This window comes from Phlebotomus papatasi, chromosome 2 (genome assembly GCF_024763615.1).
Source record: "Phlebotomus papatasi isolate M1 chromosome 2, Ppap_2.1, whole genome shotgun sequence".
Lineage (NCBI taxonomy): Eukaryota > Metazoa > Arthropoda > Insecta > Diptera > Psychodidae > Phlebotomus > Phlebotomus papatasi.
In genome coordinates, this window is record NC_077223.1 from 18,008,604 (window position 1) to 18,028,123 (window position 19,520).

Genomic DNA, 19,520 nt, shown 5'->3' on the forward strand with positions numbered 1-19,520 from the left:
CGTGCCAGACATTCAATAATTCATGATTTTTCTCACCGTCAAAAGCAATGATTGAATTTGTCCACAATTCGATCCTGGCAGTGAAATTGAATTAACAGGTAATCCAATCATCTGATGTCGAGATTGAAACGACTATGTAAAATAGCTCTCAGTAACTTGATACATATTTTTTTTTCATCCAAGAAGTTCAATGTTGTTAATAAAGTAAATAATTTTGCAGACCATTTTCCACAAATCCAAATCTCCAGAAAATTTCTCTAACAATGCAATTATCCTGATTTAATAATGCACTTGTGTCTTTTAATCGGATTAGGAAAGTTCAGTCCTAGAATTTATTAAAGTGAACACTTTACTCAATTAACATTCTCATTGCGTGCAAACAATTTTCAGTAAATACACAAATTATACCCGGATTCTGCAAAAGAAAACCCCTCAAGCATCAAAATTGCATTAATTATGGTGATTGATAAATACCATGAAAAAAAAACATCATTTAAAATATTGTGACTCAAAGATAGTTGATAATAAATTAATGTATTTAAAATCCTACATTAGAAATTAAACAAAATTATCTAGAATCATTATTTACGTTGTTTCAATGTATATTAATTTGTAAAAAAGCTAAATGTCCTGTAGGAGAAGACATTCAGGCTTCGCATACACTCTGGCTTCGAACAGTTCAAGTTAATGAATCTGACCATTTTTTCAGTAGATGTGTGACTTAAGGCTAACTATTAAAAAATATAGCCATAGATAGGTTAGCATTAAAGGAATATGGGAAAAATAGAAAGTGTTCAAAGCCAGAATGGGTACGAAGCCTACAGACATTCCTCTAAATGTTATAACTTTATCGAACCTATCGATTCGATATCAAAAAGTTATCACTCCACCCAAGGCTTCCCTTAAAATCTTGGCTTATTCTTTCATTTATTCATTCCATTCATTAATTTTCAACCGCTTATCCCTATTGGGGTAGCGGGCCCATGACATCCAAATTAGTAGCCCATGCTTGGTGATCCTCTGCCACTTCAGGAAGATGTTCGGGTTCGATCACAAGACGTTCCAAGGCAAGATTCTGAAATTTTGATTCAGGCACCTTATCCTAAGTTTGCCTCGAGGTCGACGCCTTCTCACAATGGCTTGCATAGCCATTATAATCATACACACAGAAAAATGGAAAATTCTTAAACAGAAACACCCAGAAATTTAATTTCAAATCTAATCCAATGAATGCCAATACCCTAATCGTGAATCCTTGATCATTTAATTTTAATCGTAATTTGCAATTCTCAATACATTTTTCATTTTTCAGCTAAAGCTGAACTTAAGTTCCCGATCTCTTAATGTGAAAGAGATAGGGATTCTAGCCCATTTCATTCGCTCACTCAGAGCTTCTAAACTTACACGTCTCGAGGATTCATGTCCAATTCAAGTTCCCAGGTTCTTATAAGGTAAGTTATTTATTTTATTTATTTATAACAGTTATTTTCTCAATTTATTTATATATTAGCACTAATATTTGGCGTATGATTCAACAGTAATAAGTCAATTATTCCATAAATAAACACGAATCAGTGACAATTTTATAGAAATTCACCATTGAAACATTCAAATATGGACCACCGGTCGAGTCGAGGAATCGGTCGACTCGAGGGCACTTTACCTTATATTCTTAAATTTAGAGTCAAAATTTGTCTGTGTGTAAACATATTTTTTTTATATAAATTTAAAGCATTCATTACAGGTAAATATAAAATTGAAGATTCTTCTACAGTAATGCAAATTATTTAATTAACAAAAAAAAAATCATGAAGAGAACAAGTTGAATATTATAATCCATAAACTTCTCTATGATTACTATGATTACTTGTGCGTAACAGTTACTTCATGTTCTTTTGAAAGAGTCGCAAAATGTGCTACTTTTACCTTTTATTCAAAATTACATCAATTGACTCTAGAGATTGATCAAAATTTTGCTTCGACAACTGTAGGGTACATCACTATAATAAGGGGAATTTAGGCAAAGGTATCAATATAAAAACAAATTAATTAAAACGTACTAGATTTCGGTTTTAATGCGTCATCCACAACTTAATTATTCTTAAATATACGTCTAAACAAAATGCTTTTTGTGGATTCGCACAAGTTCTGCTGTTTACCAAGAAATAACATTCTTTTATTGAATCAGATTGTTCATTTTCATCTATGCAATATAATAAAGTCAATAGAAGACTATAACAGAATAGACAATAGATTTTTTTAAAAAAATAAATAAATTTCACAAATTTTATTCATGCATTTATTGCAAATAAATCCTCAATTCCCAGGTTATTTCAAAATCTTTTTCTTTACATTTTTGTAACAATTGTTGATAAATTTTACGGTTAAAGCGTTAAATAAATTTTCGATAATGAATCGGAAATTATTTAATTAATCGGTTAAGTACCCGTAAATGACCAATCTTTTTTAAATATTCTTTTTGCAGTCCATAAAATTGTTACCCATCCAGACAGAAGCGAAACGGTAACAGATATGAACATCTTATCTTTGGAGGACCCCTCATAAGTCGAATCAAGGAACATTATTATGATTTTTATTTACCCCCCACCCCCTCCACCCCTACAAAACCATGTTTTTTTTTGTTTTTCTCAAAAATGGCTTTAGATGTGGTCCAGGCGAACATTTCGTTTAAACATATGACCTAAATCTATCTATGACCTAAAAAAATCGCCATCTTGAATTTTCAAGTCAAAATTTAACTGGTAATAATAACTTTGACTCTCGCTAGTATCGATTCGACACTATCGAATCTCTAGTATCGTTAGATCCAAATGATGAGATGAAATAAGTTTTTCCAGTAAATTTAATAATTTTAAGTTTAAGTAATCAACCCATAAGTGATTTTTCACGGAAATTGGGTTACTGATAAAGCCCATATTTTATTTGGAACGAGGACGAGAACGTTCTGACATAAAAGCAACTCTCGAGCTTCCGGAATATTTACAAGTAAAAAACTAACATCTTCATATAATTTTTATCTATTTACGCATAATTTTTACTTTGTATTAGATCAAACAAAACAGATGAGTCTATCATTTGCTACACAGCTATCGATCAAGAAATGGCTCCGGAAACTTGAGGAATTTTATCATCCTTTTCAGCAATGTGAGGATTTTTGTGGGTTGTAGCGCACTTAACATTTGTTAAGAAACAGCAGTAGATTTGAAGGAAGCAGTCGAACCTGCGACTACCTTCTACAACTCATAACTTTCTGCTATCGATTTCATGACAAGGAGTCCATGAAAACTTCTTCAACTTCCTGGTGAGCGCCTCAAGTGTTGTAGCTTCAATCACAGAATATATGGTAGCAGTTTTTCCTATGATGAACCTTTCCCGGTCGATCCGAAAATACTTTTTTTTTTGTTAAACAGAATCGACAGAAAAATTTTTGTGTTCGATTTGTCGGAGATTATGCCGCGCAATTCCGCATTTTATAATAGATCGAGAATAAATATAATTTCATGAGAATTATTTATTATTAAAAAACTTTAATTGTAGACTCCATTTTTTTTTTTTGAAACACTCAATACTTTTTAGCTTTTTATTCACTCACGTCCTCTCTCTACAACGTCTGGTCTCTGTCTGTCGTCTGTCGTGCGCTCGTGAATTGCGCTCGTCCATGCTCGTCCGTCTGTGTCTCCACCTCGCGGAATATTTTTGCAAATACGTCCCGTCTGTTATATGTCCGTTGACCACAACTCGGCCAACCTGACTCAGGATCGACCCGATCCTTATTATGTCTATTGTATTTGTCCAGTCCATGTCATATTATATAAATTAACAATATTTTTTTTTATAGTTTTTCATTTAAGTCAAAGCTAATCCTAATATAAATTAACTACTCCCTAATTCACACTATCATCCTCATCATCGGAGTGAGACGTCCACTCCCGATTTTGTACAAACTCAGGGGATCTCCACAGTCTCATGTTCTTTGACTCAATGATACCATTGTAGGGTATTTGAGTTATCTGACAATTGTCAACATCTCTCACGACATATCTATCATGGGGTAACACTTTAGCCACTACATAGGGACCCTTGAACTTCGGAATAAGCTTCTTGTTTGTACCTGCCGTAGTATCTACGTTTCGCAATAAAATAAAATCGCCCTCTTTATAAATCAACGGACTCTTGTGTGTCTTTTGAAACTGCTTCAGATTTTGGTTTTGAACCTGCTCTATTCTCTTTGTCGCGGAATCTCTCAGAGCAACCAAATCACGCGAGCCGTTATCTAATTCTTTTGTATCCAAATACTCGGTTAAGAGATCTACCTCTTCTCCCCTTTGATCGACGCCGAAAAGTAGTTTACTTGGAGTGGTCCCAATTGAACGATGGAACGAATTATTAATGGAAAACTCCACTTTACCCAAATGACGTACCCAATCTGCATGTTGAAGAGGTTCGCTTAGTTTTCCTAACATCGGAGTAATAACCCGATTAACACGCTCTACCTGCCCGTTTGCTTGTGGGGACGCTGTTGCCACTTCTACATGCGCAATATTGCGTTCGGCAAGGAAAGACCTAAATTCATTCGAGCGGAAACAACTCCCTTGGTCTGATATGATTCGCACTGGTCGACTATAATAGTCAAAGAATTTTTCCAACGCGCAGCACACTTCCTTCGTGCTTGTTGACGAGACAGCATAAATTCGCGTAAATTTCGTAAATCCGTCAACCACTACCAAAATATGCTTCCTTTTTGACACTAGCGAAGGCAACGGCCCGAGATGATCGATATGAAGAGTATGAAAAGGCACTGGGTGTTTTGGAATATTATACAAGGACTGCATATTGCTTCGCGCGGGAGTAGAGTAAAAGAGGCACTTCACACAATTTTTCACATAACTGTCAATTTTCTCTTTCATCCCCGGAAACCAATAGTGAGTGCGCAATTTCTCGTAGGTCTTTTGCGAGCCAAAATGTCCGATTTTCTCATGAATTTGTCGAATCAGATTCACTTCCATTTCTCCCGGTACGTAAAAGAATAACTTCCCTCTTTGATCGCGTCTATAAACCAAACCGTCTTTCAAAGCAAACATTTTATTATCCTCCTTCTCCAACTTGACTCTCAAATCTCTAATCATCTTATCCCTACTCTGTGTCACACTCAGTTGAAAATCTATATCATCACAGTCAACGGCCGCTATTGGATAACACCTACTCAAAGCATCAACATGATGCATCCTTGTTCCACTTCGGTGAACTATTTTATAATCAAAGTTTTCCAATTCAAGCGCCCATCGTTGTATACGTGGGCTATCTGATCGGTGATTCAACGTCATTGCAAGTGAGCTACAATCCGTAACAATGACGAAGGGTATCCCTTTTAGATAAACTCGAAAACGACTCAAGGCATAGATAATCGCCAAAGTTTCCAACTCATATGAATGATACTTTGATTCAGCGTTAGATGTACTTTTTGAGAAGTACGCCACTGGATGTAATTTCTGATCATTTTGCCGCTGAAGCAACACAGCCCCAAATCCCAACGAACTGGCATCAGTATGTAGCTCTGTCTCTCTCTTTGGATCGTAAATGGCCAAAACTGGCGAAGAAATCAAACGTCTCTTTAACTCCTCATAAGCCTCTACACAAGAATCATCAAAATCAAATCGCGCATCTTTTTTAAGAAGAGACAGCAAGGGACGAGCAATAGTTGAAAATCCTGGAACAAATCTGCGGAAATAAGCACAAAGTCCCACGAAAGAATGGACTTCCTTCACATTTTGTGGCATTGGATAGTTCTGAATAGCTCTCAGATGGTCCTCGCTAGGACGAATTCCCTCTGAAGATGCCTGGTATCCCAAATATTCGATTGAGGAATACCCGAATTTGCATTTTCCCACTTGAATAATTAACCCATTCTCTGCAAGGCACGAAAGCAATTGCTCCAATATCTTCGAATGCTCTTCAAAATCAATGCTCGCTACTAGGATGTCATCCATATACACCACTATTTGCCCTGCCTCAATGAACTTCCGCAAAACTTTTGTAATAAATCTCTGGAATACACTGGGGGCATTCTTGAGCCCAAATGGCATGCGTAAATACTCATATTGGGCCTCTGGTGTTACGAAAGCAGTATACTGTATAGAATCTTCGGCCATCTTTACGTGATGGAAACCACTTTTCAAATCAATCAATGTGAAAACGCTCTTGCCTCTCAAATGCTCTAGGCAATCTTCAATTAGCGGAAGTGGGTAGTTATCCCTAACCGTGAGATTATTTAGTGAACGATAATCGACACACATTCGTGTATCCCCACTCTTCTTGTCTACAAGAACGATTGGTGAAGCGTAAGGAGAGTCACTAGGTCTGATTATTCCTTGCTCACACAAACCTCGCACAATTTCGCGAACTTTTTCTCTATCAGAATACGCAAGCCTACGTGGGCGAAAATAAAAGGGCACATCGCTTGTCAATCGAATTTTCATCTCAAAATCATCAGACTTTCTCTCTTCACAGAATTTATCGTGATAATGATCTTGAACAAGTTTTCGCAATTTATCCTGATATTCTTCAGGCAAATCCGGACAAATGCTTACATCAACAACTGCTCCAATGAAATCATCTTGCACTCTAGAATTACCTACTTCAGAATACTCAGTAATGAATGCTAATAAGGCCTCATCATCCCCAAAGATTACTTCTACATCACATATTGCTTCGTAGGTATTCTCTCCCTTCCGCTCAAAATTTCTAACCTTATTTTCAGAAAGTATGATTTTGTTTGTTTCGCTCAATTCACTTTCTCTCTCGCACTCGAACAACTGATTGTCTTCTTGTTTCGCACTGAAAATATCTTCCGTCTTCTCTTTATTCAAACTACTTTGAATATCATCATTATTCAGATCAGCAATTTCAACTTTACACTTTAATTTATCCCTCAAATTCTCTGCAGTTTCAATATCAACACTATCCGCTGATTTATAACTGGCCAATGTACACATAGTCAACTTCTTTTCTTTTGAAAAATTATCAGGCTTCTTGGGTATAAACTCATCTTTATTCAGAAACGTCAATACAATCCCAAGTAGTTTCAAAGCATCCCTGCCCAACAAAATTTCAAATGGTGACACCTTATCGGGGACAATAATTAATTCAATAGGTTTGCAGACTTGTAGCAGTCGCACTGAGCAAATAATTCTTCCATAGCTTTCAATCTTTACCCCGCTCAGGCCCCGGTAAGGTAGAATGGTGCACTCATGTTGAGGCAGAAGTGTCTCTGGCACTTTGGAACGTTGAATTAAGCTAATTGGACTGCCCGTATCGAGCAAAGAAGAGAGACTGATAGTAACCCCAAAATTACAATCGGAACCGAACGTCACACTTACCGGCTGATGAGAAAGAAGTGGCTTTGTCTCGTCACCCTTTTGAGAATCCCCATCGTCCCCCTCGTCAACTGCTGCTGTAGTTTGCGGCTTCCTGTACAATGGGCACTCCTTCAGCTGATGGCCTACTTTCCTGCATTTGAAACAGGTATCAGGATCACGTCTAGGCTTTAGGCAATTGGGGGCAATGTGGTCAGTTCCGGAACAATTATAACAACGGCGCTTATTTTCAATCTTAGTGGCAACATCAGAACTCAAAGACGCTTTTGGAATGGCCCCACTGGAAGTGGGATTCCTCAAAATACTCCTCTCATAACGACGCATTGCCAGTTTCAATTCATCCAAAGTCCTGCAGCCTGCAATCATCGCGATATTGGATGATCGATCCTGAAGTCCCTCAATAATGGCGCAAATGATGTCTTCTTCCGGAATAGGGTATCCGGAAACCATGGCTTGAATGGCCAAAACGTACTCCTGACAGGTCTCATCTCGTTTCTTTGTCCTCTGCTTGAGTTTCTCCAGCACCTCTTTCACTGTCTTTTGCTGTCCAAATTCTTTGATGAGAGCTCTCTTCAAATCATTCCACTCACTGAATCGTTGGGTACGAATAAGAGTTTTTGCTGGGCCAGAATCAATGAGACGCCGGGCAAACACCAAGCGAGATTTTGGCGGCACATCAAAGTCGTCACACACTAACTCAAAATCCTCAATCCACTGCTGAACCTTGTATCCATCGTCTCCAGAAAAATGCTCCACTGCATTCTCTATGTCCTTGAATGAGCATTTTAGCTGATTTGCACTCTGTGAGACACTTAGAGCGCGCAATAATCCACTCATAATCGCATTGACATTGTCATTCTCACTCGCAGGGACGCCATTTCCGTGACGGTTAACATTGACGCTTGACTCAGTATCATCTTCCACCAAATTCTGGGGCTCCACTTGTGCTGTACCCCCTTGATCGAACACATTCTCAATCTCGGAGTCGATATGAGAACTTTGATTGACATTTGGAGAATTTTCAGGGACAGCTCCAGCAGAAAATCCCTCGGCGTCCTTTCTGGAATTTCCCGCCAATGGCGGCACGCCCACGACTCTCTTGAAAATTTCTCTCACTTGCATCAGCGACGCTGTGGGCGAAATTTCTTCCCCCATTTCAATCAGGATTTGTCTCATCTCTTGCAGAGTGGGAGAAAAGCTCAACCCCACACCTGAAGCTGTAGACTCCATTTTTTTTTTTGAAACACTCAATACTTTTTAGCTTTTTATTCACTCACGTCCTCTCTCTACAACGTCTGGTCTCTGTCTGTCGTCTGTCGTGCGCTCGTGAATTGCGCTCGTCCATGCTCGTCCGTCTGTGTCTCCACCTCGCGGAATATTTTTGCAAATACGTCCCGTCTGTTATATGTCCGTTGACCACATAATAAATATGAATTAAAAGAATAAAAGTAAAGTATTTTCGTACTAAAAAATGTAAAATATTCCCTAAATTTCACTTCGATGTTACAAATCGACAGCTCCAGAGGTGTCGATAAACTATTAACGATAATTATCGACACTAGCGACAAAAAATGCAAATGATTATCTCGATCACCCATAATCGACACTCGACACTAGCGATACATTGCTATGAGACCTATGAGACAGTTATCATTTCACCCCAATATAATCATAATGAATCCATGGCCAGTAGAAAAGGGTAGCAAAGCTTTCCAGAGCAGCCTAAAAGGGGGTCCCTCGAATTGGCTTGATAAATCTTATCTGGACCCAATTAAATTGTATTTGTATTAGTAATATTGATAAAAATAACACAAACAAAACCTTTTAAAGTGTCTCAAATTTTCATTTTTACTGGAAAAAATTGTTATTTCGAAGGGAAAGTAATTAATTGATATTAAAACTGCTTGAAAGGTAGAACACAAACTTTCTAGTATACACAAAGTTCGCCTGATTACCGTCAGTGGCGCGCAAACAAACGTAACGAATAGCGTGATGCATATGCTTTTTATGAGAAAAAAAGATCGAAAAGATCAAGATTTTAATTTGCATGAATTTATTGAGAAATATCAATAAATGGTTTCTTATTTCCCTATTTATAAGGTCAAAAATCAGATTATTTAATCGGCAAAACTTCTGTGTAAATAAAACTCACTTTATCTAAATATTTATCTTATCAGAATCGGGACAAACAAAATCGTACAGCAATTTCCCACCCTTTTATCTTTCTTCTAAGTTCTTGCATACAACAGAACCTAGTTTAGTGGAAGGAATTCCTTCAGTTGCCATGAATTTCCGAATAACCAGGGTAGCAAATGACCAAGAGCAATTGGAAGGACGCACGAACCAACCATTTGTAGCCCCCATTACCCCGGGGAACCCTTTCAATATCTCTTGGGGAGAAAAAAAGTTAATAGGCAAATGTTAGCTGCTGACTCAACGGTCTTTTGCACTATGCAAGAGGGACAAAATGGCATTTTCATTGAGAAAAATGCTCGAGGGTGGAAAATGTATCGATGTGTGAAGAGAGAGCAACAGCGTCGTTCTTCACCAAATGCGGGTGGATTACCCCAATCCCCCAAGCCACTGTTTTTCTCCCCTCACGACGATCGATCAATTCCTCTTAATTGACCCATCCGGGTGGGGGTAGTTCTGTCTACTTGAGGATGGGGGCGCTTTTTTGTGCAGAAGACGAAGCCGCCGAGAAAGAACAAAAGGACACTTTTCTTTGATACATTTGCTCCAACAAAAAGCCCTAAATAGGCAGATTTTCTCAAGAAAATCGACTAATTGCATCATAATGTCATCAGAATGAGTGGAAAAAGGGGAAAATGTGGGTGAAGTAGGATGAAAATAAGTAGATTTCCTCACCGCAATCGATTCCTGTCTGTTGCTGCCCCCAAAACACACTTGGCCGTCGCCCTGTTTCACGTCTTGTGGTATTTTCTCATATTTTGAATAATTGTTGGGACTTTTGGTCTTTTTCATCTTGTGCCCACAATCACTGACAACACGTGGAATTGTCTGCCGCACCAGCACTACCCGAATTTACTCCATTTTCACGGCTTTTCTCACCAGCACGACATACTTTTTCACAGCACTATGTGCACCACTCTGCATCGTCCAATCGAATCACACAACACGTCAATCGATTAGCGTATTTTGGGGCACGCATTCTTCCCTCGAAAGTCACTGATATTGCAACTGGTACGGAAATTCACCGAGACGAAAAAAACAAAAAATAAGAACGTAGCCTATCCAAAAAATATTTTTAAAAAAAATCTTTTTTGATTCCAAAAAAAATACAGCTCAAATGCAGTGTCCTACGAAAAGTATTATTTTATTTTTTTTATAAAAAAAATTAATAAGAGAAGGAAATTCCGCAGAGATAATTTAAATTTATGGTTGGATTGGAATGTGCTAAAATGTATTAGAATTAAAGCGAATTTTTTTCAATTTCGGGCAGAAAGCAGCACAGAGCTGAAAGTCTGACCAACCTATCGGGAAAGTTGGACACGCTCCTTAGGATTTGATGAAAAGTTCATTAAATATTTAAATTTTCCATCTAAAGATTTTTCATTCTGATTTTGTGATTATTTGTAAAATTTTAAATGCCAAGTCCTCTATTATACAGTCAAAGAGTGGCTTGTAAAAACCATTTGCAAATTGCATTGTATGTAAGATTCGTAACAGCGGTAACAGTTTAATATGGGACACTGGTAAAAGTAAAACGATCAAATTGATCAAAATTTAATCCTTTTGCAAAGGATGGATCAAATTTCAAACGTTGAATGCATATTTATCATAATAAGAACATGTTAATTTGATCAATCCTTTGCAAAAGGATCAAATTTGGATCAATTTGATAATTTTATTTTTACCAGTGGAGGTGTCACTTCCTTATTTCGTCAGGAAGTTTTTAAAAGAACATCAAAGCATTGTATCTTTTGAGATCTAGGGAAAATCTTTCTAGATGCTGTCAAAAGGCGATAAATAAATCTTACCAAAAGCGCTAAAAAGAATTGTTGATAGAAAGAACGACCGAGAGGTACTACAGTAGCCTCTCTCTCAATTGGACATTTGGGGCAAAATGTCATCCGGTTTATATCCCAGTAGCGAAAAGATGTCTTACATAAGCCTTACTAATCACTATCGCTTAGGAGGTTTTACATGGTATAACCACACTTTTGTCACTTACATAAGCCTTACTTGTAAGGCATAGGAAAGCTATTGATGCATTTTTATGGTTTTTAAGGATACCTTACATAAATACACAAGTAAAGCATTTGTAAGCAAATTCTGTAAAACTATTTTAATAAATACTTGTAAGCCATAAGAATTGCATTCATGTAAAGCATTTCAGAAGGCAAAAAATACTCAAGGTAAGCCCTAAAAAGGACCAACTTGTAAGCCATACGTTAAACTAACTCTTATGGACGTTTAACATTGTATAACTACTCTTTTGTCACCTAAGTAAGCCTTAAATATAAGGCCGACGAACGCCTTTCTTGAAAAGCATTCGTAGCAAAACTTGAAGTGACTCTCATTAGAGAACTCACTTCAGAATACGATCACAAGTATCATATTCATAATCATTCATCTTAATAGTAGGTTAGATAGATTTGTGCGTCAAAGCCTTTGCAAATTCCACAAAAAGCGCTCAATTGTATAGAATCACGATAAAATAGGAAGAACTACAGCGAATTTGAGCAAATTAGCTTCATAATTAAACGTGAAAATTGTTAACAAAATTTTTGCCCGATTGAGAAAGATTCCCCAGAAAAGCTATGCAAGCCATTGTGAGGGGACTTCGACCTCGAGGCAGGCCTAGGATAAGGTGGGTGAATTAAATTCAGGATCTTGCATGGGAGCGCCTTGGGATCGAACTCGAACATCTTCCTGAAGTGGCGGAGGACCGACAGCCGTGGGCTGTTAACCTTGGTGTCATGGGCCCGCGACCCCAATAGGGATAAGCGGTTGAAAATGAATGAAAATGAATGAATGAGAAAGAGCCGATTGAGCGAGAATCTACTGTACTTCGGGTAGTAGTGGTATCAGTATCTGAACGAATAAATCAAGCTTCAGAGAGGAGCAAAAAATAGATCAAAGAAGGAATCTGTCTCTCTTCAAGAATCATACGATAATTTTTTCAAAGCTTGTAGATTAGCCAGAACTCATGAAGAAGCTCAATGTGCATCAATTGTACACAGACATATCTGTTACTCGCAAGAATTGTAGCCTAAGCTGTAAACTGCGCAAAATCCATTATCTTAGGCACAACTTAAGTGCGCAAATAAAATTGAAGGAAATACATACATGTAGATGTAGAAGATGAAGAAAAGATCTATAAGAACTACTGAAGCTCTAAAGAGATTAAAAAAAAACTTTTATGCAATATCGGAAGAATTGTTTAAGTGTATAAATTTGGTTCTTTTGCGCAGTAAAATGACGTCAATGAAGAAGATTAATTAATTGCCCGGTGAAATCATCATCATCATTATAGGCTTCACGGGCGCGCGGCGGCCAGGACCATATAGGCCCGGTGAAATATTTGCAACAGGAATAGTAGCTATTGAGTATGAAATCTCCTTAAGAAAAGCTACTAACCTTCCAGATTTTAAAGTTTGTGTCTGTTATTGGTAAAAACATCTTAAGAAAGACAGAGAGGAGCAGCTTCATTCATAACTCCCTAAAGTAGTGGAAAGAAGACCTGGTGAGTTCGGTATTGAAATATGCTGAAAAGTTTCTTTTTCACAAAAAGATACCATTGCTTGGCAAGGAAGCTCTTGTAACTTAATTCTTCAAGCGTTACTCGGAAACAAAAGAAAAAATAATATGACTATTCAAAATATTTTAGGTAGGAAAACCTCAAAAACTGGGGTGAAATGATAACTTTAACTCTCGCTAGTATCGATTCGATACTATCAAATCTCTAGTATCGTTAGATCCAAATGATGAGATGAAATGAGTGTCGGCTCTTCACGAATTATCGGCTCGTTATTGTGACACTTTGGGAGTGAAATATAACCACAGATACAGATAGAAAAGCATAAAATTGAACTTATAGAATATAGAACTGCCGAAATACATTTTTCCTTTATTTCCTATATCCGTTTTAAATGTTTGTCCGCCTTTTGAGAATGTGCTTTTTGTTAATTTGCGTAAGTTCTTTTATTATTTCTTTTAATTTGTTATTAAAAACTTAAATATCTGCTAAAATAATTCTTAAAATGCCCCATGATAAGATCAGCTTAAAAATTCATTCGAAATTGAATTTTTTTTTATAGTGTCCGACTTTCACAGCTCTTAATGGTCATCAATAGAATCTCTATTCTTAGGAGATTCTTTGGTATATCGACTTCAAATTTTATAGCAAGTCTTGCCCGATGCTTTTTACTTTTTCGAACTTACGAACTGTCGGCATAAATGTGAGGTTATGTGCACAGTGCACTCAACAAAACAGAATCCTCAGTTAACAAAACATTGCGATTATCCCTAAAATCCTGAAAATGGATGAAATGGAAATCAATAGACTGATGAATCAGAGTGTGGAGAAAGTAAGTGACTTAATTTTTTGATAAATTACCACTCAATATAAATAATTTTAATTTTTCAGAGTGAAGACGGGAAGTTGTTCTGTCAAATTGCTGAATGTTCTTACGCTGAAAAGAAATACTTCCAGAAGAGAAAGCATCTGAAACAGCATCTCTTGAAAGTCCATGCTGTGAAAAAATTCAAGTGTGTATGCAGTAGGGCATTTTCCACAAAAAACTTCCTCCTGGCCCATGAGAGGCAGTGCGGGAAGGAGTTCAAGTGCTATGAATGTGACTGGCGGTTCAATTCGAGGGAAGCTCTGCTCACGCATGCACGGAGGAAGAATCATAAATTTGAGTTTGAGAATAAAATAGTTCCGGCGACCTTGTTCAAGATAAAAATTTTGCCCAAGAAATCCCCAAAGAAAACTTCTGACCAAGTTCATCAATCAGTTCAGACAGCTAAGAATTATCCCAAAAAGAGGAAATTGACTCAAACGACTCAAACAACTAGAAAGGAAGCGAAAGGGACAAAAACAACTGCTACAGAGACTCAGACTCCAGTCGAAAATTCTAGAGTTACTAACAATTCATCCCAGACCACAAAAACTCCCTCCATGGTGGACTTTTTCGATGACAGTCTGAGTATTTTTCCTGGGAACTTCGATGGGAGCCTTTGCAGCACGGAAACCCAGACGGAAGGAAGAATTCTCAATACTCACCGTACTTCCAGATTGGATCCTCTGCTCTACAGTCACATGTACACTCAGACCTGCGACGAAATGCTATCAGAGCTGGGCCTCTCGGACGTCCAGACGCAAACCACGTGGCCACCGCCGGATTTACAAGACTTTCTCGTGTCCACGGAGACACAAACGAGCTTCACTCAGTGCCTGGAAGAAGAGATGGCCTCATTTACAACAACACACACGCAGACATGATTCACAGAGTTGCTCCGTTGAGCAAAACATCTAATCAACTGATAAATCTCATTGCGTGAATTGCCATCAACAAATCGCGTGGTTTCCCAAAAAAATCACCAACTGTGAAAACACTTCGCAGAATGCTCAAAAATTTGCAGGCTGGATCCTCTGAGAAGAATTTGAGATCTTGAAAAAAATCTCACGAAGAGTTCGAGCATTCCGCAAAGTCTATTCCGTAGCGTCACTTTTTTTTGTGTTTTCTTTATAAATCACCTCATTATTGACCTGAGTTAAATTCTAGAGATAGTGTAATATAATTGAATTTCTAATAAAATACGATTTATTACCGGTTAGATTTTCTTTGGAATTCAAAGACCTTTCAAATGAATCTGAATTTGCCCCAATCGGTTGAGAAATGCGTTGTCTAGAGCTGTTTAACATTTGCCCTTGAAAAAATATTGGAAAGTGTGCTTCAAGTTCATTGTCATTTATGACAGAAATATTGGCCTTGAAGCTTTGGATGATTGATGTTCCGCATAATTCGATTTACTCATATTTTCTTTCAATATAGATCTGATTTAACTTACTGTAATATAATTGAATTTCTAATAAAATACGATTTATTACCGGTTAGATTTTCTTTGGGATTCAAAGACCTTTCAAATGAATCCGAATTTGTCCCAATCGGTTGGGAAATCTGTTGTTCAGAGCTGTTTAACTTTTGACATTGAAAAAATGTAGGAAAAGCATGCTTCAAGGTCATTATTATTTATGGCAGAATAGCTTTGAATCAATAGGACAAAATCTAAAGATACGAACCCAAAAAGCACATCTATGTGGTTTGAAAAGTCTCTTGATGAATCTTGTGAGCTTTCCAAAAAGCTCAAGATCAGTCAACTTAACTTAAAAAATGGATTTATGCTATTTGTTTAAGAAAGTTTGTACAATTAATTTTAAAAACTTTAAACTGGATTTTTGGAAGAGATTTGGAGAAGCTTTCAATTGACTTTTCTCAAAGAAAGCTACAGTTTCGTCTTAGAATAGCTTTTAAGGAATCTTCTAACAAAGACCTCGTGAAAATCGGTTTTGTAGAAAAGCTTTTGAGATCTTTTGCAGATCTTTTGAAATCCAAATTTCGACTTTATGAAATTTTCCTGATCTAAAAGGTGTGCCGGAGCCATTAAGATTGGGTTTCACAAAGTAATATTTTTCTTTATGACTGGCCGCTATGGCACACCTTTTAGATCGTTTTGCATAACTATTTTATTATTTCGCACTCAAAATTATATTAAACTAAATTGAATTTGTTATGACGTTCAAAAGAAGAAGAGTCCAATCGACTGGGATAGACATATGAAAAAATGTTTGAGAAAGAAAAGGATATGAATTTCGATTACAACATGATATTTTCCCGATCTAAAAGGTGTGCCAGAGAGTCATTTACCAAAAATTTTCCCAATTTTAAATCATATTGAAAGCTAATTTTCAGCAAGAAAACCCGATTCAGAATTGTTTTAGAGATTTTTCGCTACTCAAGAAGATCTGTTTTTGTATTTGTGTTTATTTAAAATCCTTCAAAATCGGTGAGATATGGATCAAAATGATTAAAAAAGAACAGAATTTCCTTAAAAAAAACAGTGCCTAGGTGGATTTTTCCTTAAATATTTAAGCATGAAGATTTAAGCATTTAAGGTCTTTGTACAGTATCTTACAATAAACTTAAATTAATACTAAACCTACTAAGATCCGGTCAAATTGACCGGTTAGAAAACTTTTTAAAAATAACACATTAAAACAATGACAAAATTGTTGAGTATTCTACCGATACTACACCCTACCGCGGTCTGTCTTGATCGAGCGCGCTAGGAAAAACTACCAAAACGGTCAGTAGGTTTAGTGCTATTAAAAATTGGATTTCTTAAGTTCAAAAAATTCTTTTCTTCGAAAGATAGTATTCCAAAAAAACATTTGTCGCAAATACCAGATGATATTTAAATAATGATGACTAATAAACAAATAATAATAAAAAAAATAAACCTTCGCCGTATTGTAAAGTTTCTGTCAAATTATAGGAGGTTCCCGTAGACCCCAAGTGTCTATCTCTCACCGTTTAGCCTCTCTCACTCTGACAATGGACTCAAAAATATGAAGTAATGCAAAAAAATACTTTTTGTTTACACTGAGAGAGAAATCCGAAAAAGTTAAAATAACATTCCGGACATGTTAATTTTACCCTGCAGTATTTATCCAAAATCGGTGTAAATATTACCCTTTTTAGGTGTATTGGGAGTTAAAGTTACCCTTCTTTATGTTAATTTTACCCTTAAAAAGGTGTAAAATTAACATTAAAAAATGTTGATATATTTTTACACCTAAAAAGTGTTAAAGTTACGAGGAAAAAAGTTAATCGCGCCCTCTTTTTTTCTCAGTGTAGCAACTAATGCACAAAATATCATTCCTTGGGGCTCAATGGAAATAAAATAATAAATGTGTTTTTTTTTAAGTTCAATTATTGGTCATTGCTTTTCCTATAAAAATGTAGTTCGAGTTCAAGCAATAAAATTGATAAGGCACATAACTGAGATATCCAGCTGCTGTGCATTAAAATTATGTTTAACATTGTTTTCTGTTGTATTTGATAAGAGACATTTGAAAAAAAAATGTTCAAAATTTTCTTAAATTGGAAATTATTTTTTTTTTTTTTTTTTTTTTTTTGTGAAAATGCAATCCAAGGAAAGTTCAGTTGGAAATTTTTTGAAAAAATTTATAACAAAGTGCTGCTAACTTCAGTCCTGTTCGAAAAGTTCTTTGACATTTACAGATGCTATAAAAATGGAGGAAAAACACTAGGTAGAAAATGATTGTGTATTCTGAGTAACAAAATATAGTGTAATTAAAAACAGTCATTTTTGCCTTCTAAATTCTAAAAGAAAAATTAATTATACACATCGCTAATAATAAAATTAAAAAAGGACGTACATAAAAGATTAATTAAATTTAAAAAGAAAACAAAGCAACCTTAGTTTTCTTTTTATAATTAAAATAATTCAGCTCCCCAGTACAAAAATAATAAATTACACAATGGGTAATTAAGACATTTACGACGCGTCAATCTTTCACACTAGAATCTTCTGGAGACAGCGAGAGCATTTTTCACGAAAAGTTTTCATTGACTGGTTTTTCATAGAAAATCTCCCAAATAAGTTGAAAAAGTGAATATAAAAGTGGTGGCAAAGGCATAAGAGAAGGATGGTGAAGGAAACAACCTATTACGATATTCTGGGCGTACGTCCAGACGCCTCAGCGGACGACTTGAAGAAGGCATACAGAAAGTTAGCCCTCAAATATCATCCGGACAAGAATCCCAATGAGGGTGAGAAGTTCAAGCAGATCAGTCAGGCCTATGAAGTCCTGTCTGATGCTGAGAAAAGGAGTATCTACGATGAGGGTGGCGAGGCGGCCATTAAGAAGGGTGGATCAGGTGGTGGAGGCTTTACCAGTCCCATGGATCTCTTTGACATGTTCTTTGGTGGTGGATTTGGGGGTGGCAGACGCAGGGAGCGCCGTGGGAAGGATCTGGTACATCAGCTCAGTGTAACTCTGGAGGAATTGTACATGGGAGCCGTGCGCAAATTGGCGCTGCAGAAGAGCGTGATTTGTGATAAGTGCGAGGGACGTGGAGGCAAGAAAGGTGCCGTGGAGAAGTGCGCCCCATGCCGAGGAACGGGCGTTGAGACAAAGATCCAACAGGTAAGCAATCAATCATCCTCAATACTTTCCACGCGATAAATCTCAAATTTCCGGAACTATATTTGACCTTTGAATCGCATTATCTTCTCCAGGTTGGCCCAGGCATTATGCAGCACTTTGAGCACATGTGCCGAACTTGTCATGGCCAGGGAGAGTTGATAGCAGCCAAGGACAGATGCAAGACATGCAATGGGAAGAAAACCGTGCGAGAACGTAAGATCCTTGAGGTGCACGTGGAGAAGGGTATGCGAGACAGTCAGAAGATTGTGTTTTCCGGTGAGGGTGATCAGGAGCCCGATTTGCAGCCCGGAGACATTGTTATCGTGCTGGACGAGAAGGAGCATCCAGTATTTAAGCGTTCGAAGGATGACCTCATCATGACGATGCCCCTGCAGCTCGTTGAGGCTCTCTGTGGCTTCCAGAAGGTCATTAAGACACTGGATGAACGTGACTTGGTGATAACTTCACTTCCTGGAGAAGTGGTGAAGCATGAATCACTGAAGTGTGTGCTGGGCGAAGGGATGCCCCAGTACAAGAATCCCTTCGAGAAAGGGCGCCTCATTATTCAATTTGTCGTGACGTTCCCGGACACTATCCCCCGGGAAGCTATTCCCACGCTCGAGATGAGCCTACCCGGAAGACCACAAGTCACAATTCCCATTGACGCAGAAGAGTGCACCCTGTCTGATCTTGATCCAGACCACGGACGTGGGCAGAGGTATGCTCAAGAGGACGAGGAAGAGTACTACTTCCCCGGTCCACGTGTCCAACAATGCGCCACCAGCTAAATGCGCAGGGGCGCACTCTCAAAAAGCCGACCATCAAGGGTTGGATTAGGGGATATTATTAAAAAAAAATTGTGACTCAGAAAAAGAGCGATAATGCATAAACTTTATGAAAATAAACTTATTCCAAGCGCTAAA

At 37.4% G+C, this 19,520-nt stretch overlaps 3 protein-coding genes across 3 annotated transcripts in view; 2 read left to right on the top strand and 1 right to left on the bottom strand.

The window, feature by feature from the left end:
• Positions 1-10,538, bottom strand: part of LOC129802882 (calcium-transporting ATPase type 2C member 1) — a 36,430-nt gene extending 25,892 nt beyond the window's left edge. Inside the window, exon 1 of the mRNA XM_055849072.1 lies at positions 10,263-10,538. Within this exon, the coding sequence (XP_055705047.1) occupies positions 10,263-10,379 (117 nt within the window). The 5' untranslated portion in view covers positions 10,380-10,538. The remainder of the gene's footprint in view (positions 1-10,262) is intronic.
• Positions 10,539-13,807: 3,269 nt separating this feature from the next.
• LOC129802883 (ATM interactor) lies at positions 13,808-15,198 on the top strand. The gene is made up of 2 exons (XM_055849073.1): positions 13,808-13,948; positions 14,008-15,198. The coding sequence occupies exons 1-2, from the start codon at positions 13,901-13,903 to the stop codon at positions 14,863-14,865; spliced, it is 906 nt and encodes a 301-aa protein (XP_055705048.1). The 5' UTR covers positions 13,808-13,900; the 3' UTR covers positions 14,866-15,198.
• A 2,507-nt stretch (positions 15,199-17,705) lies between these two features.
• On the top strand, positions 17,706-19,520 carry LOC129802884 (dnaJ homolog subfamily A member 1-like). The gene is made up of 2 exons (XM_055849075.1): positions 17,706-18,597; positions 18,690-19,520. The coding sequence occupies exons 1-2, from the start codon at positions 18,097-18,099 to the stop codon at positions 19,383-19,385; spliced, it is 1,197 nt and encodes a 398-aa protein (XP_055705050.1). The 5' UTR covers positions 17,706-18,096; the 3' UTR covers positions 19,386-19,520.

Bases quoted from the DNA above. Each gene is read 5' to 3' on its own strand.
- LOC129802883 (XM_055849073.1), top strand. From the start codon at position 13,901: ATGGATGAAATGGAAATCAATAGACTGATGAATCAGAGTGTGGAGAAA. The intron at 13,949-14,007 runs GTAAGTGACTTA...TTAATTTTTCAG, and splicing joins TGAATCAGAGTGTGGAGAAA to AGTGAAGACGGGAAGTTGTT.
- LOC129802884 (XM_055849075.1), top strand. From the start codon at position 18,097: ATGGTGAAGGAAACAACCTATTACGATATTCTGGGCGTACGTCCAGAC. The intron at 18,598-18,689 runs GTAAGCAATCAA...TATCTTCTCCAG, and splicing joins TTGAGACAAAGATCCAACAG to GTTGGCCCAGGCATTATGCA.